Source organism: Staurois parvus, unplaced genomic scaffold (genome assembly GCF_062004578.1).
Source record: "Staurois parvus isolate SC_StPar_1 unplaced genomic scaffold, SC_StPar_1.0 ptg000827l, whole genome shotgun sequence".
NCBI lineage: Eukaryota > Metazoa > Chordata > Amphibia > Anura > Ranidae > Staurois > Staurois parvus.
In genome coordinates, this window is record NW_028318623.1 from 7,324,259 (window position 1) to 7,348,887 (window position 24,629).

A 24,629-nucleotide genomic window follows, 5' to 3' on the forward strand; every position below is an offset into this window, starting at 1 on the left:
ACACAAAGAACAGCAATTGATTTGAACAGGAATGCAGTTTGATTTATGTCCTAATCGCATGTGGTTTCCCCGCTGCTCCTGTGTGAACTCAGGGAGCGGTGCGGGAAACTTCCCTGCACCAATCCCATGCTGTCATAGAAGGAAAAGCCATTTTACAGGTCTGTGGATTTGAAGTCCCTGCTGTTTTCTCTCCTTTCCATGCAAGGTGGACATTACGGGCTACATGGCTTTTGATTTGGTCAACACCATGACGGTGCAAGGGAAGGAGCCGTCTAGCCTGTACTTTCATTCCTGCACTGAGAGGAGAGAAAGCCGTGGGAATATCAAATCCCCAGACCTGTGAAGCGGCTTTTTTTTCTGTGACAGCATGGGATTGGTGTAGGGAGGTTTCCTGCACCACTCCTATGTTAGCACAGGCTATGACAGGCCTGGGTTCACGCAGGAGCAGCGGGGAAACAGCATGCAGTTTGGACAGGAATCGCACTGCATTCATGTTCAAATCACATGCTATCCTTTACGTTACGGATGCAAATAACACTGCAAAGTATTGGTTTCGGGTATCGGGAGTATTTTCAGAAGTACAAGTACTTGTGGAAATACTTGGTATCCTCACTGATACGGATACTGATATTGGTATAGGTGCATCCCTATCGTTTACAGTACCAGTAACAGTAACTTCAGGTTAGAGCAAAGTCCCTTGCAGCAAAGAGTAACTGGACAGAGATCTTTAGGACACCAGCCAGTATTCCCTTTTTCTAGATCCACGCTGACTATAAAGCACCAGAGGGGTAGCCAAGCACACAGAGTCCCAAAGCTCCACAGGGTCTGTACTCACAAGGCCCAAAGACAGAATGGTAACCTCCTTCCAAACTTCCAAGCGATGTCCTCCGGAGATACCAAACAGATCTTTGGCAGACAACTCCCCTCAGTCTTACTGAGCTTACTGAAGAACCAGGGTCACTCTTTCTCTTACTTCAGGCCCTCAGGTAGCCCACCCGAGGCCGCATGGCAGTAGGTTCAAGGGGAGGCAGCATGCACTCCCCTGGCCTGGTACAACCCTCTTCAGGAAAGACAAGGAACTTAGTATGCCCAAAGAATAAATATGTTCTCCCATCATTCCTCAAGGCAGTATTCCCTGTGATTGGCTGGATTGGCATTAATATTCATACTGTGTTCTGCATAAGTTCCACCTATATATCCAGAACCTTTCTAGGTTTCTTGAATACAGAAGAAGTCAGTGGCAGAACTAGCAGCACTTGAACATACTGAGCAGCAACTACTAAACAGCTCTCTGTTAAGCAGAAAGACTAATTACATTTTCCTAAAAGTTCTACTATTAAGCAGGGGAACCAAATATAATCCACTTATCCTAGAACCTATCCAGAGGGTGCTACAATCGCTATCATACAAACCTGCTTGATCACTATTCCTATAGGGGAGCTCTAGCTGGTAGTGTCTGTAGGTAATTCACAAACATCACTTTATTACTCAGTCTAGACAAAGATCTTTGGATTGGGAGTCATCTAATTGCTTTGTGCGCTTAACATATGTGTTTAAAATGAGTAGTTAAGATGACCCTGTGATTTGTCCAAGCATGGAAAAACAAGTTTGGTTAACTTTGCACTCCCGAGCAATATATACATTTTCTTTGGTGCCACATGGGAGTGGGAAGAAAGTCCTCAGCTCTGTGTAGGTTCCAACAAGTCATCTTGACCCTCACATAGGGTTTTCTTTCCTTGTTCAAAATGGTACTGCTAGGGGGTGCAAAGGAAAGGTAAGTATGTGCCAATGAGGATGAGGGGAAGTGAAGTTGTGGCTTCAATCTAATCAAGCTGTTTTTAGTTTTAAAAGAATAGTTTATAACCATAATAGGCAATTTCCTATAGATTAGATAGGTCCCCTTCCTATAGATTGTAAGCTCCATTAGCAGGGCTCTCCTATTCCTTCTGTACTTAAATGTATTGTAATTGTACTGTCTCCCTTATATTGTAAAGCGCTGCGCTAACTGTTGGCGCTATATAAATCCTGTATAATAATAATTTGTATATGCACATTTAATTGTTCCCCAGTCCAAGGTGGTTTGTTGGATAGATATTTACAACCATTCTATAATGGGTCCGCCTCCCCGCAGCAAGGGTTAAGTACTCATTTTGCGTGAAGAATAAAGTGATATACTTCCCGCATTCTTTGCTCCCCTGGCAGCTAGAGATCTCCTCTGCTGTCCAATTTTCCAGCATGTGGGTGAACCCTCAGCATCCTTCCTTACAATGCAGGACTGCTGGGATGTCATCAGAGAACTGGGACCAGTCAGGCATCAAAAGGCAGAGACTTCAGGGCACTAGTTACATGAAGAGGTAGAAGAGAGTGGGAACAAGCAAAAAAAAGGTAAGTATATCAGCTTATTCGCCCTTCTCTTGGTAAAACATACCATTAACCCTTGCAGTGGGGAGATCAATTTCAAGTCCTGGTGTTTGCTGACAGCACATAGCATTTTTGTGGACTGAGTATTGTTAACCCTCCCATTTGTCTTTTGCTAAACGACTCCACCATGCCCACTCTCCCATCTCTACAACATAAGGGCTAATCATTCTGAAGTCAAAGTTTAAGTGATACTAAACACACACTGTTTAATTTGCATTATGCCTTCTCTTTCTGTATGTGGATGATGGCACTGTATTGTATTTTAATAAAATAAAATCCAAAAGTACCTTCTTCTTTCCTAATTGATCTACATCTGTCACATGACCCAGCTGTTTCCCAGCCTGTCTGTAGGAAAACAGTGGCAGGAGGAGCTTCTAGTCCTCTGCTGTTGGTCACATGTTCCAAAAAAAAAAAGCCTTTGGGATACAGAGTAAAAATAAATAATACCAATAAACTATTTTAAATCATCATACAAATGTACATTTGAAATCAAATCTTTATTATTTTTGGCAAATATATGGTTTAGGTAGATTTCTGCCATCACAGGCTGTATCATGCCCCTCCAGCCTGTGTATTAGAACAGGGAGGTGAAGCCTCCATCAATCAAGATGTAACATCCCACTCTCCCCAATGTGTTTAGCTGGGTAGTGGGCATGGAGGAGGAGGAGGAGGAGGAGGAGGAGGGAGGGAGTGGGCTGTAGGTTACAATTATGTATATGCCCACATGGGTGACTATAGCCACATGGCCTGCTCAGATGTGATAGGGAAGAAATGTTCAGTATAGAAACTCACTGAAAACTGAGCATGTGCAGTAGCTGCCAACACTGCTCTGCAAAATCCCCAACTGCATTGGGGATATGGACAGAAGGGGGAGACAGAACAGAAGGATCAACCAGTTTTTTTGCAGAGTACAGAAAATGAATCCTATAGTGAATGAGTAAGTATGAACAGCATGTAATACAGCATTTATTGATGTTTTTTTATGAAGTGGGTTTAGTGAAACTTTAAGAACAAGGAGGGCTCTTTGAGATGACACAAGAAGTGTGCAGAGGACACAGGACAGCTCTCAGGTTCTGGCAAGATCAACGGGTATTTTTTTTGTCACCTGTCAAACAGATACAACAAGATGCCCTCAATGGTATATTAAAGGAAGGAATAAGGGAAGCTCATTGTTAGGGCCTAAATATACTTTATAGAAATACGTCATCTATATTTTCTCACCATCTTTTGAAAATGCTAGTAGCTTGGCTGTTGCGCTTAGATTCTGACTTGTATTTTGTAAGTCAGTAACCTGGCACAAAATGTGGAACAATTAAAATGAGACCAAATGACCGGCTCCCTTTAGATTTTATATCATTATAGCCAATGAAGCCATACATAAATAATTTTTCTTTTTATTTTGACTTCAGAACCCCCGCTTGGTACAGTATACGAAAATTCAAATGTTTCCCAGTCACACATCTATTCAACTACTATTCCAGGAATTGAGGTAAGATCTCTTTGAATATTCTATTCTATAATATACTGTATATTCAATCTTTGGCTCGTTCAAGCAGTGGTTGCACTCACCTGCGTATCTAGTACTACCTCCTAAGGAGCCACTGGATTTTGGGTCCATCTTTGACCGCACAGCCAGATAACATGCATTTTTCCAGCTTGCATTCACAGTCAATAACCAGTCCTTTGGTTGTTTTTATTGAGGGAAAATAAACTTGAGGATGATGATTAGGGATGCCTAAACTGAGTTCAACAACTTGTTTCTGAAAACCTCCAGAGCCAGGGGGAGGTGACAGAGGCCTTACTTGTAGAGTCCTCCAGCCTGCCCTAAGCTTGAATCCCAGACATGCTCAGGTTAGCTACTTGTGAGCCAAACTAAATGTATCTAACTATGTACACTAGAGGGTGCTACACTTAGAATAGCTAAGAAAATACACCATGCATGCACAGTCTGTGAACGAGCCAGAGAGACCACTAGGGGCACACTTCTAACATCCAGTGGGAGGACCAGTTACTAAGCAGTTTTTTCAGACAGACTGTGCATGAACTACATGTACGAAGAGGGATAAGGCCAACTATTCAAACAGTGGAGGAGTGGTTTGTAATGAACTGGGGATACTGGAATGCATTGGTTTTGGGGGAAAATGGCCAATAAAGGGGAACTAACCATTTAAATTGAGAACAACAATGAGTGGTTACTAGTGTGGGGATATTTTGTTATCACACAGAGATATTCTGGCATAAAATGGATCCTTACTTTATCTTTTATATCATGTCCACTGCATTATGATCCAAAAATCACCCAGCATGGCCAACTGTTACATCATATGCCTGACGAAGGGGTCCTGCGCAGCTCAGAAACTGTGCACTCTTCTGTTTGTGATGTGATCATTCTTCAACAGAAAACCATACAGACTTGACCTGAAGATCTGTGGTGTGCTAGTGAATATTTTCACTGTACTGTGAATGTTCCATTCCCCAGCTGGTGGTTGTTGCAGTTATTTTAAAGTCAATTCCAGGAACGTGTACTTTGGGAATATACCGTGTCAGGACAAGGAGTGGGCAGGAGGGGCAGCTGCCCAGGTTGCAGTGAGTCAAGGGGGCAAAGAATGGTGGTACACCTATTCTAAGACACGTATTAACAGGGGGAGGGATCCTTGCCCTGTTAGCTGGTTGACCTTGTCCCTGAACTGTGAATATGGACAATCAACTGTTATACGGTTAGTTCACCTTTGTAGAGAAAATACCCTAGTCTACAGACACCATTTTAGATTTCAGAGCTCTGTGGCTGCAACTGGAGAGAGTGCTGCAGCAGCTCAAATAATCTGCAGTGACAAGGGACAGCGCTGCGCATGTGTGGGGCTCAGAAGATGGACAACGCTCACTCTTGTACCACTAGGGGCTACTTGTCCTAATGGCTGGTCTATCTTTAAGAAGAAGACAGGATGGAGTTGGGACAACTAGTGAATGTTAGAAATGTCTGGAGCAGGCTTTACTCCATGCACAAATGGCCTACAAGTATGGGAGGAGCATAAATGCATATTTATAAAATTGGATTAATTTAGGGATATAACATGGACTGCATAGAGTATTTTTTTTCTTTAAAGGTAAACTAACCCTTTAGGCAAGATAAAAATTTGCCAGTGTATGGCCAAACTGCAATAACCTGAAGAAATATGATTGCCATAGGCCAATTACACGGCAAATATTTATTCTGTTATATTAAAGTGGTCCTAAAGGCAGAAGGTTTTTTCTACCTTAATGCATTCTATGCATTAAGGAAAAAACCTTCCGGTGCAGCTGCCCCCCCCAAGCCCCCCCTTAAACTTACCTGATCCCCATCCCGATCCATCTATGTGCATGACCCTGCTCTCGCAGGTCTCTCTCTCCTTATTGTCTCACACAGCAGTGGGAGCCATTGGCTCCTGCTGCTATCAATCACAGCCAGTGAGACAATGAGGAGAGAGTGGGGGGCAAAGCCATGCTCTGTGTGTGAATGGACAATGTCTATTCACATGAGCGCGCCTGCTCAAGTGCCCCCATAGCAAAAGGCTTGCTATTGGGGGCACACAGCGGGGGGAGGAGCTAGGATCACCAGCAGGGGACCCAAAAAAAGAGCATCATGACTGCTCTGTGCAAAACCATTGCACAGAGCAGGTAAGTGTAACATGTTTGTTAAAAAAAATACAATCTTTACAATCATTTTAAAAGCTACTAATACAATATTTCTTATAGGTTCAATATTTTCTTTCTCTTTCTGACAGCTAAAACCTGGACAGCAAGAATCACATTATGAAGTAAGTATCATAGGTGATCAGTGTGCGGATTTTCCTTATGGGAATGAAATGATGAATTGGTCTATCAAACCCATACATTATTCTACATCTTGTCATGTGACTCCCCCAACCAAGCCAGTGATTTCTGCTCAATCCTGCCCTCAATAGAGTAACAATGTCAATAAAAAAAAAATAGTGAAAAAGGTAAAACTCAACTGCAGACAAATATAAAAGAAGGATGAAATCATTAAAATAGTATTAAAGCAATGTTACTGGCTGGATAACAAGGTGAAAACAAAAAGAGAAAAAGCCTAAAAAAAAGGAGAACTAATTCTGTCACCACATTTAAGAATTGCATATTCCTGGCTCCAGTCCCGGCCAGGAACGCGCATGAAAGGGTCGCTCCATAGTACCAAGCTTAACTGCTGATAAGAAAAATAAAGCCATTGTTTTTCGGTTACGGTCTGGCAGGGGTACCTGGACACAAAACTGGATAACAAGGACTTCGCAGTCAAAACTGGTTACATATTGTATGCTGTACAGGGCTTGGACAAAAGGGCTACAAAAGTGACTGCAGAGCTCAATCCCATGAAGACTGAATCCCATGAAGACTGAGATTGAGCTCTGCAGTCACTTTTGCAGCAATCCTGTGCAATGTCGTTTTGTCTCTTTCGGTCAGCTGACCATCTCAACTACAGCTATGCTTATCAGACGTTTTCCCGATAACTGTATATGCCGTCATAACCTTTGACCTCGCGACACGGCAAATAAATTGTCAACTTGAGTCACAGAGACACCAGTTAAACACAACCAACAATTTGCTCTCTCCGATGCTCAGTAAGCTCTGATATGACTCCGTACTGCTAGCAATGCACGCAGTCAATGACTAAAGTCAGGCTTCCTACCTGTTAGCTAGGTGTCTCATCACACAGCAGAAGCAAAAGAATATTACATCACTTCCATTTTCAACACGAAACATGTCACTCTCACACCTGCTAACCATGTAGTGTTTCCATTTTTTGTCCAACCCCTGTATGTATTTCCGAATAATATATACAGCATAAATATTTTCCACAATAGAAGTTTCATATTGTTCCATTACTCATGGTGTTGCAGGCACCTATGTACTACCCAGGCAATACACTTTACAGCTCACGTGTAACTTTGAACCATGTTTGAGTTCTATGATATCGCTGATAGGTGTGCCGAAAAAGATTTGATCTTTGAACCCTTTGCTTTGTCTTAACTAACAAAATTCTCTATCTTTGCATAAACAGCAAATAACACAGAAGAACAGAGCCATATATAATGACCTGGAGCCCTTTACAGGGAAACGATAATGGTAATAATTTTCATACTATGATTCTTATATACAGTTACATAGTTACATACCCTTCTTAAGCCTCATACACATGATTAGAATATCGTCTGTTTCTTTTCATGCTAGTCTCGTATCAAAAATTAAGAGGTTACATAGTTAGTCTGGCTGAAAAAAGACAAAAGTCCATCCAGTTGAACCATTAAAAATAAAAAGTTATAATCCTACACCCACAGCTGATCCAGAGGAAGGCAAAAAAACCAGCAAAGCATGATCCAATTTGCTCCTGCAGGGGAAAAAATTCCTTCCTGATCACCCGAGAGGCAATCGGATATTCCCTGGATCAACTTGACCTATAAATGTTAGTATCCAGTTATATTCTGTGTATCTAAGAAAGAATCCAGGAGTTTTTTAAAGCAATCTACTGAGCTTGCTAGAACCAACTCTTGAGGGAGTCTATTCCACATTTTCACAGCTCTTACTGTGAAGAAACCTTTCCGTATTTTAAGATTAAATCTAATTTCCTCCAGATGCAAAAGAGTGCCCCCTTGTCCTCTCTGATGAGCTCAGGGTGAATAACTCTTCACTATATGGACCACTGATGTATTCATACATGAAGATCATATCCCCCCCTTATGTATTATACACGGAGATCATATCCCCCTTATGTATTATACATGGAGATCATATCCCCCCCTTATGCATTATACATGGAGATCATATCCCCCCTTATGTATTATACATGGTGATCATATCCCCCCTTATGTATTATACATGGAAATCATATCCCCCCTTATGTATTATACATGGTGATTATATCCCCCCTTATGTATTATACATGGAGATCATATCCCCCCTTATGTATTATACATGGTGATTATATCCCCCCTTATGTATTATACATGGAGATCATATCCCCCCTTATGTATTATACATGGAGATCATATCTCCCCTTATGTATTATACATGGTGATTATATCCCCCCTTATGTATTATACATGGAGATCATATCCCCCCTTATGTATTATACATGGAGATCATATCCTCCCTTATGTATTATACATGGCGATTATATACCCCCTTATGTATTATACATGGAGATCATATCCCCCCTTATGTATTATACATGGAGATCATATCCCCCCTTATGTATTATACATGGAGATCATATCCCCCCTTATGTATTATACATGGTGATTATATCCCCCCTTATGTATTATACATGGAGATCATATCCCCCCTTATGTATTATACATAGTGATCATATCCCCCCGTATGTATTACACAAGGAGATCATACTCCCCCTTATGTATTATACATGGAGATCATATCCCCCCCCTTATGTATTATACATGGAGATCATATCCCCCCTTATGTATTATACATGGAGATCATATCCCCCCTTATGTATTATACATGGAGATCATATCCCCCCTTATGTATTATACATGGAGATCATATCCCCCTTATGTATTATACATGGAGATCATATCCCCCTTATGTATTATACATGGAGATCATATCCCCCTTATGTATTATACATGGTGATCATATCCCCCCTTATGTATTACACATGGAGATCATATCCCCCCTTATGTATTATACATGGAGATCATATCCCCCCTTATGTATTATACATGGAGATCATATCCCCCCTTATGTATTATACATGGTGATCATATCCCCCCTTATGCATTATACAGGTGAAACTCGAAAAATTAGAATATCGTGCAAAAGTTCATTTATTTCAGTAATGCAACTTAAAAGGTGAAACTAATATATGAGATAGACTCATTACATGCAAAGCAAGATAGTTCAAGCCGTGATTTGTCATCATTGTGATGATTATGGCTTACAGCTCATGAAAACCCCAAATCCACAATCTCAGAAAATTAGAATATTACATGCAATCAATAAAACAAGGATTGTACATAGAACAATATCGGACCTCTGAAAAGTATAAGCGTGCATATGTACTCAGTACTTGGTTTGGGCCCCTTTTGCAGCAATTACTTCCTCAAGGCGGCGTGGCATGGAAGCTATCAGCCTGTGGCACTGCTGAGGCGGGGCGGACTGACCATTTGGAAACTTGGGCACTGCCTGAGGGCCCGGGGTCAGTAAGAGGCCCCATGAGATGCCCCTGGTACCTTTTTCATAGGCTTTTTTGAGTTTGGGCAAGGACACAGGGACCCCATGATCCCCTATTGCCCGGGGGCCCCATGAGTTGTCAGTCCGCCCCTGTGCTGAGGTGTTATGGAAGACCAGTATGCTTCAATAGCGGCCTTCAGCTCTTCTGCATTGTTCGGTTTCATGTCTCTCATCTTTCTCTTGGCAATGCCCCATAGATTCTCTATGGGGTTCAGGTCAAGCGAGTTTGCTGGCCAATCAAGCACAGTAATCCCACGGTCATTGAACCAGATTTTGGTGCTTTTTGGCAGTGTGGGCAGGTGCCAAGTCATGCTGGAAAATGAAGTCAGCATCCCCATAAAGCTCTTCTGTGGAAGGAAGCATGAAGTGCTCCAAAATCTCCTGGTAGACGGCTGCGTTGACCCTGGACTTAATGAAGCACAGTGGACCAACACCAGCAGATGACATGGCTCCCCAATCAACACAGACTGTGGAAACTTCACACTGGACTTCAAGCATCTTGCAGTCTGTGCCTCTCCATTCTTCCTCCATACTCGGGGTCCTTGGTTTCCAAATGAGATGCAAAAGTTGCTCTCATCAGAAAAGAGGACTTTGGACCACTGAGCAACAGACCAGGTCTGTTTTTCTTTAGCCCAGGTAAGATGCTTCTGATGTTGTTTGTTGTTCAGGAGCGGCTTGACAGGAGGAATACGACATTTGAAGCCCATGTCCAGGATCCGTCTGTGTGTGGTGGCTCTTGATGCACTGATTCCAGCCTCAGTCCACTCCTTGTGAAAGTCCCCAACACTCTTGACAATCCTCTCCAGGCTGCGGTCATCCCTGCTGCTTGTGCACCTTTTTCTTCTACACTTTTCCCTTCCACATAACTGTCTATTAATGTGCTCTGATACAGCACTTTGGGAACATCCAACTTCTTTTGCAATTACCTTTTGAGGCTTTCCCTCCTTATGGAGGGTGTCAATGATGGTTTTCTGCACAACTGTCAGGTCAGCAGTCTTTCCCATGATTGTGATTCCTACTGAACCAGACTGAGAGACCATTTAAAGGCTCAGGAACCCTTTGCAGGTGTTATGGCTTAATTAGCTGATTAGAGTGTGACACTTTGAGCCGAGAATATTGCACCTTTCACAATATTCTAATTTTCTGAGATTGTGGATTTGGGGTTTTCATGAGCTGTAAACCATAATCATCACAATGATGACAAATCACGGCTTGAACTATCTTGCTTTGCATGTAATGAGTCTATCTCATATATTAGTTCCACCTTTTAAGTTGCATTACTGAAATAAATGAACTTTTGCACTATATTTTAATTTTTCGAGTTTCACCTGTACATGGTGATCATATCCCCCCCTTATGTATTATACATGGAGATCATATCCCCCCCTTATGTATTATACATGGAGATCATATCCCCCCCTTATGTATTATACATGGTGATCATATCCCCCCCTTATGTATTATACATGGTGATCATATCCCCCCTTATGTATTATACATGGTGATCATATCCCCCCTTATGTATTATACATGGAGATCATATCCCCCCCTATGTATTATACATGGAGATCATATCCCCCTTATGTATTATACATGGTGATTATATCCCCCCTTATGTATTATACATGGTGATCATATCCCCCCTTATGTATTATACATGGAGATCATACCCCCCCCCCCCCTTATGTATTATACATGGAGATCATATCCCCCCTTATGTATTATACATGGTGATCATATCCCCCCTTATGTATTTATACATGGAGATCATATCCCCCCCTATGTATTATACATGGTGATCATATCCCCCCTTATGTATTATACATGGAGATCATATCCCCCTTATGTATTATACATGGAGATCATATCCCCCTTATGTATTATACATGGTGATTATATCCCCCCTTATGTATTATACATGGTGATCATATCCCCCCTTATGTATTATACATGGAGATCATACCCCCCCCCCCCCCCTTATGTATTATACATGGAGATCATATCCCCCCTTATGTATTATATGTGTTGTGATCATATCCCCCTTAATCTCCTCTTCTCAAGAGAGAATAAATTCAGTTCCTCTAGTCTTTCCTCATAGCTGATCTCCTCCATGCCTCTTATCAGTTTGGTTGTCCTTCTTTGTACTTTCTCCAGTCCCCCAATGTTCTGTTTGTGAATCGGTGCCCAAAACGGAACTGCATATTCCAGATGAGGTATTACTAATGATTTGTACCGGGGGAATGATATCTCTCTCTCTGGAGTCTATGCCTCTTAATACAAGAGAGGATTTTGCTCGCTTTAGAACCCGCAGCTTGGCATTGCATGCCATTATTAAGCTTGTGATCTATCAGAACTCCCAGATCCTTCTCCACCATTGACCCCCCCGGTTGTACCCCCTAGTATGTATGATGTATGCATATTCTTAGCCCCCAAGTGCAGAACCTTACATTTATCAACATTAAGCCTCATTTGCCGCATAGTTGCCCAATTACACAGAGCATTGAGGTTGGCTTGTAAGTTGGAGACATCCTGTAAGGACGTTATTCCACGGCACAGCTTGGTGTCATCTGCAAAGACTGAATTGGGATTATTAATCCCAGACCCTATATCATTTATAAATATATTAAAAAGTAAGGGTCCCAACAATGAACCTTGGGGTACACCACTGACACCCCTAGACCATTCAGAGTATGAATCATTAACCACTACTCTGAATACGATCTTTTAGCCAGGTCTTTTACAGATCTCTAATAAACACTCAAATTTGGCAGATGGTAGCAACTACCAACCAATTCGCCAACCAACTACTATTTACCAACAAGAAGAATGAGTTCAGGCGTGTTCGGATCTGATTCCAAATCCATCTGAGTGGTCCCACCAGTCAGCTGTCATTGTATTAGGCCAATCATTAGCAGCCAAGGCTTTGCTGGCCCCATAGCCACACATGCACACACCCTTTGGGGGGAAGAGAATGCTTCAGCTGCTTATGATTGGCCAAGACAATGACAGCTTCCTGGTGGGATTGCTTAGATGGGTTTTTAGACTGGGATCCGAACACACCTGAGTTCTCCAATCAATTTTACATGTAGAAATGGTGACAAAAAGAAATTGCAAATGCCCTAGCTGTGAGCTGATATTTTCAGCGCATGAAAATATAGATGTAATTTATATTTAACTGACTTTTTTCCTAATTTGTTCCTTTAATTGTATGAATGCTGTACCATGTACTTATATGAAAAAGTATCTTGTTCTCTTTGTATTGCTTCTTTTGTGTGAAATCCCTGGTGTTCCTGCCAGACACTCTGCTCTCCTATTAAAAACTGACCACACTAGACATGAGAGCACAGCATGGTCAGTTCTCTAGCTGAGCTGGGAACTCAGCCTGCTCTCCTCCAATGATCAGGCATGTTCTGGCACACCCCCTCTGCACAGCTTTTCACTTGGAAGTTCAGTGTCCTTCTGTTTCTCCTCCCCTACCTCTCTGTTTTCAGCTGCATAACTATCATAGAGGGTACGTGATCACTTATAAAACAGGGGAAAAAGATATTTATAATATTTTTTTATATTAAAGGTGTTATCAAAAAGGTTCAAGACTAGTTTTGGAACAGATAACAACACAACCCACGTGGAAGAAAAATATATTTTAAATATATTTTAAAAAATATTCTTCCCAAATATATTGATATATATTTGAAATACTACAATTTTGGCCATATTCAATATATTTAAAAAAAAAAGAATAAATAATAATTAAAAAAAAATAATTATATATATATATATATATATATATATATATATATATACACACACACACACTGTATGTTGAAATGTGTTTTTATATATTACAAAATATATGAAAAATATTTTTAAAAATACATTTTTCAAATGTATGTCTTTGAAAATACATTTGATCTACATTTTGGGAATGCATTTACAAATATATGTAAAAATATATGTTAAAATTACTTTTTTATATGTTAAAAAAAATCTGAAGAATATAGTTTAAAAATATATATTTTTAAATATATGCCTTTAGAAAATATATTTCAATTTACATTTTTTAGAATACATGTTAAAATATAATAATGTAGGCCAATATATTGTAAATATATGTAACATATATAATGTTTTTTCTAAATGTATTGGAAATATATTTCTCTTCCATGTGGGAAGGCTGCACACACAGTCACAGGCAGTTCTGACCTTCATAAGTCGGTGTGGCAAAAGGCATCATCCTGTGTACAACAGGAGCTGTGCAACTGGTGCTATTCTGACCACGTTGCATTACCACGTCTGCTATTTCATCAACGATAGCAAGTTAGAACAAAGAGCAAACATGAAATTCTGCGTGAAACCCGTACACCCAAGTTTCGTCACCAGTAATGATCCTCGATATGAAGGATGGGTGATCCACGACACACTGATGAAGTTCTTGGCATACTTTGACGTTATGTTTCTTCTGCTCCTGGGTCAACAGCCTGGGAACGAACTTGGCAGAAACACAGCGCACGTTCAAATCACACGCGAGGATTGCCTGGACTGTTCTGTATGACACACCGACAATGGCAGCAATGTTGTGGATTGTTCTCCCATGATCATCATGCACAAGTTGCCTAATGGTTTTGACATTTGCGAGGGTTCCTGATCTCTTGCCATCTTCCAGTGAGGTTCTTCCACACTTGAAGCGCGCGTGCCACTCAAAACACCTCAAACAACTCATTGCAGCATTGCCGTAAACCTGCCGAATCATGTCAAACGTCTATGTGGCAGATTTGCCCAATTTCACATTTACTCTTTGTTCTAACTTGCTGTCTATGATGAAATAGCAGACATGGTAATGCACATGATCAGGGTAGCACCGGTTGTACAGCTCCCGAGGTACAAAGGACAATGTTTTTTGGCACACTGATCCATGAAGGACAGTGCTCCCTGTGACTGTGCGTGCAGCCTTGTGCTGCCATTTGTTGGAGTGTTACAAAACTACTCTTGAAACATTTTTATCTCATATCTATATGCAAATCTTTTGCATTTAATTTCTATTTTAAACTTAATGAGTTGTTTTACAAGGTGAGGGTTTAAATATACAGTACTTTCATTTAAAGGCAGGATGCTCCTTTTTTTTTTTTTCTGTAGAAACGCCAGAGTGTGCAGAGTGTTAGTTATAGATGAAGGTCACAGTGAAATTTTACTATTTTTATTCCAATCCAGGGTCTGACTTTGTGTCTCTGGTTAAATTTGTTATATTTGTCATGGATGAAAACCTGCATGTTCTGTATGATTAGAACTCTGGAGATGCCAACTACCTATTCTATTCAAACACTTTCATATACATATATTCCTATCTTTTAATCAGGTTTTGTTCTGGACAGTGTTTGATGTGATCTGTTGGAGTCTGATCTGTCCTAACTTGTTCCCATATCACAAGACATCTGCTGCTCAACTCTACCTTTAAGGAACTCCATACTTACTCCAAAGAAAAATGCCCAAAATATTGACTACACCAGTCCAAATGATGATCACAAATTATGCAAAAAAAAAAGTTATTAGGAAAAACAAAATCAAGAAATAGAAGGAAATCAAGGAAATTGAAATGGAATTCCCCAAGAAAACTACCAACAAATCAACGCTCATAAACTGACAACTTGAGACTGTAATTATTCCTACCCTCCCCTTTGGGAGAAGAGAACTACAGTAGTGCTGGAGAGGGATCTATCATTAACCACTTCCAGTCCGGACATTTTCACCCCCTTCCTGTCCAGGCCAATTTTTAGCTTTCAGAGCTATCAAACTTCGAATGACAATTGCGCGGTCATGCAACACTGTACCCATATGACATTTCTTAGCATTTTTTTGAGACAGATAAAACTTTGTTTTGGTGGTATTTATTCACCACTGGGATTTTAATTTTTTTTGCTATAGAAATGAAAAAGTCCAAAAATTTTGAAAAAAGTGTTTTTTCTTATAACATTTTGCAAATAAATAATATTTCTTCATAAATATTAGCCAAAATGTATTCAGTTATCTTTTTAGTATAAAAAAAATAACCTAACTTAGTTTATAACCAAAAATTATAATTTTGTAAAAACATTTTTTAAATTTTGTTTTATTTTTTTATATTATTTATGCCTTTTTTTTTTTACATACTGTCACCCTAGCAGTACAGTGTCACCATAGTGATACTGTACTACCTGTGGGGGGTGATGAAGATTTTTTTTTTTTTTACACTGATTGCTTTTACACCCATAAAGGCTGTAAAAGCAATCATTTCTCCTCTCTGACTGCATTCTTGCAGCCATTGAGAAATACTGTGAGAGCTGTGATTGGTAACAGCTTGTCACATGGTACAAGACTGTTGTGAATAGCCTTGTACCATGTGACCTCTGTGATCATTCACAGATTTCACAAGTAGTAAGCAATGATGTCAGAAGTGACATCTTGCTTACTACTGTTCATGTGATCACTGATTGGCCAATCAGTGATCACATGATCGGGACCTCACACAGAGGTCCCGTACAACAATTGGTGTTCAGACACAGCGGGCACTGGATCGCGGTGCTGCGTGATTCCAGGGAGAGCGCACAAGCAGGGAGTGGGGAGGACATTTATAAATGGTAATGCAAACATCTTGTAACAGGCAGCATCTAAATAGCCCTGTATATATAAAAAAAAGGAACAACTTAATGTGGTTCAGTAGCACAAAATATCATATAGTGAATAAAACAATAAAACTAAATATCAAAATATAAATTTTGATGTGAGAAAGTCCTAAATGAAAGTCCCACAAAAATCTTCAAGTTCTCCAAAAGAATTCACCACGTGTACAAAATAAAATGTCCCCCCTTTCGGGTGTACACTCACCAAATATGCTCCCCACTCTCATGGTTGGCCAAATCGCTTAAAAAAAACAATCGCCATCTCCCATACACCAAGATGTCACTCTCTTCAGGATGCACAGGTATCATTCAATGGATTGGTTGGTAATAGATATACAGGCATTGAAAATGGTCACAATCACAACCACCCTTCTTCCTCTTCTGTGGTCACCTCCCAAATGGTCTGGGTCAAATAGGCCCTGTATATACACTGCTCGAAAAAATTAAAGGAACACTTTGAAAACATGTCAGATCTCAATGGGGAAAAATCTCCTGTTGGATATCTATACTGATACATTGGGGAATGTGTTAGGAATGTAAGGATGCCCCCTCGTCTGATGGAAATTAAAATGATCAACCTACAGAGGACTGAATTCAAAGACACTCCGAAAATCAAAGTGAAAAAAAATTATGCAGCTGGCTAGTCCATTTTGCTGAAATTTCATTGCAGCAACTCAAAATGGTCCTCAGTAGTTCGTATGGCCTCCACGTGCTTGTATACATGCCTGACAACATTGGGGCATGCTCCTAACGAGAAGACGGATAGTGTCCTGGGGGATTTCCTCCCAGATCTGGACCAGGACATCACTGAGCTCCTGGATAGTCTGAGGTTCAACCTGGCAACGTTGCATGGGCGGAACATGATATCCCAGAGGTGTTCTATTGGATTTAGGTCAGGCGAGCGTGGGGGCCATTCAATGGTATCAATTCCTTCATCCTCCAGGAACTGCCTGCATACTTTCTCCACATGAGGCTGGGTATTGTCGTGCACCAGGAGGAGCCCAGGACCCACTGCACCAGTGCAGTGTCTGACAATGGGTCCAAGGATTTCATCCCGATATCTAATGGCAGTCAGGGTGCTATTGTCTAGCCTGTAGAGGTCTGTGTGTCCCTCCATGGCTATGATTCCTCAGACCATCACTGACCCACTACCAAAACAGTCATGCTGAACCATGTTACAGGCAGCATAACATTCTCCATGGCTTCCCCAGACCCTTTCACATCTGTCACATGTGCTCAAGGGGAACCTGCTCTCATCTGTGAAAAGCACAGGGCGCCAGTGGTGGACCTGACAATTCTGGTGTTCAATGGCAAATGCCAATCCAGCTCTATGGTGCCGGGCAGTGAGCACAGGACCCACTAGAGGACGTCGGGCCCTCAAGCCACCCTCATGAAGTCTGTTTCTGATTATTTGGTCAGAGACATTCACACCAGTGGCCTGCTGGAGGTCATTTTGTAGGGTTCTGGCAGTGCTCATCCTGTCCCTTCTTACACAAAGGAGCAGATACCGGTCCTGCTGATAGGTTAAGGACCTTCTTGGGCCCCGTCCAGCTCTCCTAGAGTAACTGCCTGTCTCCTGGAATCTCCTCCATGCTCTTGAGACTGTGCTGGGAGACACAGCAAGCCTTCTGGCAATGGCATGTATTGATGTGTCATCCTGGAAGAGTTGGGCTGCCTGTGCAGACCCTCTGTTGGGTCTCATGCTACCAGTAGTGATACTGACAGTAGCCAAAATGCAAAACCAGTGAAAAACAGTCAGAAAGGATGAGTAGGGAAAACAATGTCTGTGGCCTTCACTTGTAAAACCATTCCAGTTTTGGGGGTTGTCCCATTGTTGCCCATCTAGTGCACCTGTTGTTAATTTCATTAACACCAAAGCAGCTGAAACTGATTACCAACTCCCTCTGCTACTTAACTGACCAGATCAATATCCTGGGAATTTCATTGACTTGATGCTATACGCTGATTACAAAGTGTTCCTTTAATTGTTTTGAGCAGTGTATAAAAAATGTATAGCAGCTAGTGAATATGTGCGCTATGTATGGAAGCAGCTGTCTCCCTGCAAAGGTCTCTCATGCCCCTTGTTGAGTCAGAGTGAGAGCTTTCCATTGAGCAGGGAGCAAGAACTTTCCTGAATACTTTTCACACAAATATGCAATATTTTTTTATAAATGATACCTAGAACCAACTTTTTTTTATAGTTGATTTGCTTTTATTGTACTGTTTTGCAGTTTGACAGTCAAAACATTACTTTCCATAGTTTTGGAAATAAGAACATATTAATTTCTTACAACATATTTTACAAAATGAAGGAAAATGGAAGTTGGCCTAGTATGACATTGATCATAGCAGCAATATAAATAGAAAAAAACAGTGTGTATTAACCGCTTGCCGCCCTGCCACTGTATATATACGTGTGCAGGGCGGCACTGGGGCGCAAAACCACGTTTTAAAATGAGTTCCGCGCTCCCAGCGTTTTCGCCGGCAGGGGGAGCTTGCGCGCGCTCCCACCGGCCCGCGGGTGACACCAATCGATCCCGGAGGGATCAATCATTAGATTTCAGCCAGTAATGTCTGGCTGAAATCAGATGATCGGTCCCTGTCCTATCCTGTCCTGTGTTGACATTTACGCAGGACAGGATATGATGTCATTCTTCTCTGCCTGGACACATTCCGTTCCAGACAGAGAAGAAGACACAGTAAACGTGAGTAAAACACTACACATTTACAGTTAGAACACACCTAGGTCACATTTAATCCCCTGATCGCCCCCCCCCCCCCCCAGTTAACCCCTTCACTGCCCTGTCACCAGTGTCACTGATCAGTGAATCGATTTTTACTGATCACTGTATCAGTGTCACTGGCGACTTCCGATAGTGTTAGTGCCCCTCCCAGATAGCGCCAGATTGCCCACCAGTACACCAGTAATCCCGTTTAACCCCTTAATTTCTCCCCCCCCCAGTTAACCCCTTCACTGCCCTGTCACCAGTGTCATTGATCAGTGAACAGATTTTTACTGATCACTGTATCAGTGTCGCTGGCAACTTCCAATAGTGTTAGCGCCCCTCCCAGATAGCGCCAGTTTGCCCGCCAGTTCACCAGTAATCCCATTTAACCCCTTGATAGCCCCCCCCCAGTTAACCCCTTCACTGCCCTGTCACCAGTGTCATTGATTAAAGTGAACAGATTTTTACTGATCACTGTATTAGTGTCACTGGTGACTTCCGATAGTGTTAGCGCCCCTCCCATATAGTGCCAGTTTGCCCGCTAATGCACGGGATTTTTTTTACCAAAAACATGGAGCAGAATACATTTTGGCTTAAATTTATGACTAACTTTGAGTTTACGATATATTTTTTATAGCTGAAAGTAGAAAATATTGTTTTTTTTCAAAATGTTTGTGTTTTTTTGTTTATAGCGCAAAAAAACAAAAAAAACGCACAGGTGATAAAATACCACCAAAAGAAAGCTCTATTTGTGTGAAAAAAAGGACGTAAATTTCGTTTGGGTACAGCATTGCATGACCGCGCAATTATCATTTGAATTAGTGCAGTGCTGTATAGCAAAAAAAGGCATAAATTACAGTATCTATACCATAGTTTGTAGACGCTATAACTTTCACACAAAGCAATCAATATACACTTATTGGGATTTTTTTTTTACCAAAAACATGGAGCAGAATACATTTTGGCTTAAATTTATGACTAACTTTGAGTTTACGATATATTTTTTTACAGCTGAAAGTAGAAAATATAGTTTCTTTTCAAAATGTTTGTGTTTTTTTTGTTTATAGCGCAAAAAATAAAAAGCGCACAGGTGATAAAATACCATCAAAAGAAAGCTCTATTTGTGTGAAAAAAAGGACGTAAATTTCGTTTGGGTGCAGCATTGCATGACCGCGCAATTATCATTTGAATTAGTGCAGCGCCAAACAGCAAAAAAAGACCTGGTTATTAAGGGGGGTAAATCCTCAGGAGCTCAAGTGGTTAATGACATATGAGTAGAGGGAAGGAAGGGTTTTGCAATAGCAAAATGTGTATACTATATGGACCAAAAAATGTAGGTTATGGATGGGGGAAGTGTAAATGGGCAGGTTTTGGTCATACCCTGTTTTAAAGGCCGAATAAGTGAGCTTCCATTCCAGTAGGGAGGCCATGTATGAACCAGGGGTACCAAATAGCCGTGCAAGTCTCCATCTTTTCAGATATCCCAACCATATCTTCTCATTTAGCATGGTCTGTGTGACACCAACCTTTTTTTTAATTAAATCAAATGTCATCCACATCTGTTTTAATTTGCAAAATTTGCACTGCGTACAGCCATTATTTATACAATATACTGTGTATCACAATTATTATTTTCAGAGTTGTGAATATCTTGTCTTTAATCCAAAAGACTTTCTGTATTTAAACAAAACAAAGCAGTCATCATGGGAATTTCCCCGATTATTCAGCTTCCTTGTTAAACTTTGCTCTTTGTGTTGCATACAATGATATGATCTGTAAATTATTAATATCATTTAAAATGTCAAACGTTGCTTCCGTGATTTTTTTGGGTAACGCATGTATTTTGCAATTTTTAACATTTTAAAGTAAAACACTAGCCATTACTTTTTTTGTATAAGAGACTATAACCTGAAAAACACTGACAGTGCGTACCTAGCTTAACGCTATAATATACTGTAAATATGGTATTTTATATTATAATTTGTTTTTAAAAAATGAAATATATGTTTCTGTATTTGTTTAAAGTCCCATTTTTCTACTTTTTGATTTTCTAAGGTAATTTATATCTCGTCAAAAGTGCAAATTTTATCCTGCAATTTGTTCCTTTTATAAAGGTACTAGAATTATGTTACTGGAAATAAACATGGACATTTATAATATCAACGTTTCTATATTGTGTAATACAATGCTACTTAACCTCCCTGGCGGTATTCCCGAGTGTAGCTCGGGGTAACATTTCAGCCCCACAAGCGGTAACTCCGAGCTACACTCGGGAATACACTGCAGTGTTGCTCCGGGATCTGTTCTGCACTTACCTTGTCCTGCACTCCCGCGATGTCCCTCCTGTAGTGTCCCTGGCAATGTCCTCCGACCAATGTCGGCATCTGTCTTCTGGGTTCCGTTCCCTGCGACGTACAGGGACAGAACAGGCAGGAAATTTTAAAAGTGACATTTACTAAATTCACTAAAATCACATAGTAAAACATTCCTGTATCAAACCATTTCACATACATTTTGTCCCGAGTGCTTTGTCCTGTGCCCTGCCTGCATTTTTACTGTTCTTTCTGCCTGGAAACTGAGAAACGTCCATGGCGTCCAAAAAGCGTCCCTTTAGGTCAAAATCGGTTTTAGACCGGCTAGAGATAGTGAATTAGAACCACTTGCAGAATTGAGTGATAATAATTAGTGGGGGAAATTCGTCATCAGACACTGAAAACGATTTTGCGACTTTGCTCAGTGATGTGCGAACTTGGCGCTATATTTCACATTTCAGTGTTTTTGGTTTGATTATATTATTGAATTAAATTTATTATTATATTATTATTTTTTATGATTTTTTATTAAATTATAATTTAGGATTTCGTGTTTCAAATTTTAACATACCCGGTATGCTTACTAGACTCTTGTTCGGACAGATTTCAGTGAGTTATTCCTACAAATTACAGGCCTACAATAAAAAAAAATACATATTTCCATGCAAAAAAATGTACCGCTTTGAGCACAGAAATATGGACATAGTCAGACCACTAGGGAGGTTAAACAAAAACAGAAGATGTTACATACAAACAGAAACAAAAGATAAAATAATAAACAATATGTTTTTTAAGTAAAGTATGTAACTCTTTGGAGCCTTCATTCATGCAGGGGCAGGTCTTAGTATTATAACTGATGATAGTAGTTTCATTTGCACCCTCTGCATGCCAATTGATATGGATGAACTCCTGTGCATTTCTGTGCAGCCGCTGTGTCCTAATTGGCATCAATGGGACTGTTTGCATGGGGATGCATGGAACACTTGTACATCCCTGCACAACTAAACACAGCCCTGCAGTAGTATGCCCCGCACGAACAAGGCCTTAGGCTTTTTTAGACTTGCGCTTGGGGGAGGTGGCAAATATACACTGCTGAGCTGTGTTTCTGTCTAATCTATCTAAAAAAAATTATATAAAATTAATTTGAGTACAGTGCTGCATGACTGAGTAATTGTTAGTCAAAGTATGACAACACTGAAAAATGTCCTGGACAGTAGGGGGGTTAACATGCCAATCTTCAAGTGGTTAATGACATCAAATTACATTTACAGAAGATCTTTTACATCATTTACAAACATTGCAAAGTGTATAGTCAGTATAACTTAACCGTTTTCGCGCCACCCTATAGCAGAAATACTGCTACAGGGCGGCACGGGTGTGCAAAATCATGTGTGTGTATATATACAGTATGTATATACGATTTTGCAATTCTGGGTAGGGCACGCAGCGTCGCCATTTGCGGCATCGGCTGTCAATCACCGGGTCCCGGCTGGTGACTTCTCGCCGACACCCAGTGATGGCCTAGTATCTCCGATGGGGAGAGACCTGTATATAAACAAAACAGATCTCTCCCCTGTCAGCTCCTGCACACTGCTTTGTATGGCTCTGCATAGCAGTGCCATACAAAGCAGTGTGTTTACATTGAAACACAGCCTCAAGCACACAATTAACCCTTTGATCGCCTCACATGTTAACCCCTTCCTGCCCAGTGCCATTAGTACTGTGTCAGTGCTGTTTATTAGCACTGATCACTGTATTGGTATCACTGGGGATGTCAGTGACACCAAGTCAGTTCCCCCCAGTGTCAGAATGCCTGTCACAGTCCAGCTATAAGTCACTGATTGCCGCCAGTACTAGTAAAAAAAATGTAAAAAAAATTCCAGTGCATATACCGCCATTTGTAGATGCTATAACTAGAGATGAGCGAATCGAACCAGGCGAACCGGAATTCGAGTCGAATTTCAGGAAATATTCGATACGCGTCGAATCCGAAATTTTGCCTACTTCGGGTGCGCGAATCGAACATTTCCCGATCAGCCGGCAAAAGTGTCCCTGCAGTGAGCTCCGCTATTTCTGACAGTTCTCTGACAGAAGGAACACATGTTTAGCGGTTGAAACATTGTATCTATTAGTTTCCATTTAGGATACAGATGTTTCAACCGCTGTACATGTGAAGAAGCTGTCAGAGAACTGTCAGAAATAGAGGAACTCTGCACATACACTTTTTGCCGGCTTGGAATTATTCTTCTTTTCATCCTACTTCTTCTTCTTCTTCTTCTTCTTCATCCTCATCCTCATCCTCTTCTTCTGAGGATGAGGATGAAGAAGAAGAAGAAGAAGAAGAAGAGGAAGTAGGATGAAAAGAAGAATAATTCCAAGCCGGCAAAAAGTGTATGTGCAGAGTTCCTCTATTCTGCAGATACACTTAGAGGAGCTCTGCAGATACACTTAGAGGAGCTCTGCACATACACTTTTTGCCGGCTTTGAATTAATCTTATTTTCATCCTACTTCTTCTTCTTCTTCTTCATCCTCATCCTCATCCTCAGAAGAAGAAGAGGATGAGGATGAAGAAGAAGAAGAAGTAGGATGAAAATAAGAATAATTCCAAGCCGGCAAAAAGTGTATGTGCAGAGCTCCTCTAAGTATATCTGCAGAGCTCCTCTAAGTGTATCTGCAGAATAGAGGAACTCTGCACATACACTTTTTGCCGGAAACCGCTGTATGGAGGGAATGTCCCATAACTGTCAGAAATAGACTATTTCTGACAGTTCTGGGACATTCACTCCATATAGCGGTTTCAACCGCTGTATGGAGGGAATGTCATAGAACTGTCAGAAATAGACTATTTATGACAGTTCTGGGACATTCACTCCATACAGCGGTTGAAACATTGTATCTATTTTTTTCCATAAATGACATTCTGCAAATACACTTAGAGGAGCGCTGCAGATACACTTTTTGCCGGCTTGGAATTAATCTTATTTTCATCCTACTTCTTCTTCATCCTCATCCTCATAAGAAGAAGAAGAAGTAGGATGAAAATAAGAATAATTCCAAGCCGGCAAAAAGTGTATCTGCAGCGCTCCTCTAAGTGTATCTGCAGAATGTCATTTATGGAAAAGAATAGATACAATGTTTCAACCGCTGTATGGAGTGAATGTCCAAGAACTGTCAGAAATAGACTATTTATAACAGTTCTGGGACATTCACTCCATACAGCGGTTTCAACCGCTGTATGGAGGGAATGTCATAGAACTGTCAGAAATAGACTATTAAT

At 40.8% G+C, this 24,629-nt stretch overlaps 2 protein-coding genes across 2 annotated transcripts in view; both read left to right on the forward strand.

Moving 5' to 3' along the window:
- Positions 1 to 6,809, forward strand: part of LOC149443895 (cell adhesion molecule CEACAM1-like) — a 39,368-nt gene extending 32,559 nt beyond the window's left edge. The window contains exons 8-10 of the mRNA XM_089655230.1: positions 3,831 to 3,910; positions 6,183 to 6,215; positions 6,666 to 6,809. Of these exons, the coding sequence (XP_089511356.1) occupies positions 3,831 to 3,910; positions 6,183 to 6,215; positions 6,666 to 6,809 (257 nt within the window). The remainder of the gene's footprint in view (positions 1 to 3,830; positions 3,911 to 6,182; positions 6,216 to 6,665) is intronic.
- A 7,187-nt stretch (positions 6,810 to 13,996) lies between these two features.
- Positions 13,997 to 24,629, forward strand: part of LOC149443896 (cell adhesion molecule CEACAM5-like) — a 92,301-nt gene continuing 81,668 nt past the window's right edge. The window contains exon 1 of the mRNA XM_089655231.1: positions 13,997 to 14,166. Coding sequence (XP_089511357.1) covers positions 13,997 to 14,166 — 170 coding nt within the window. The remainder of the gene's footprint in view (positions 14,167 to 24,629) is intronic.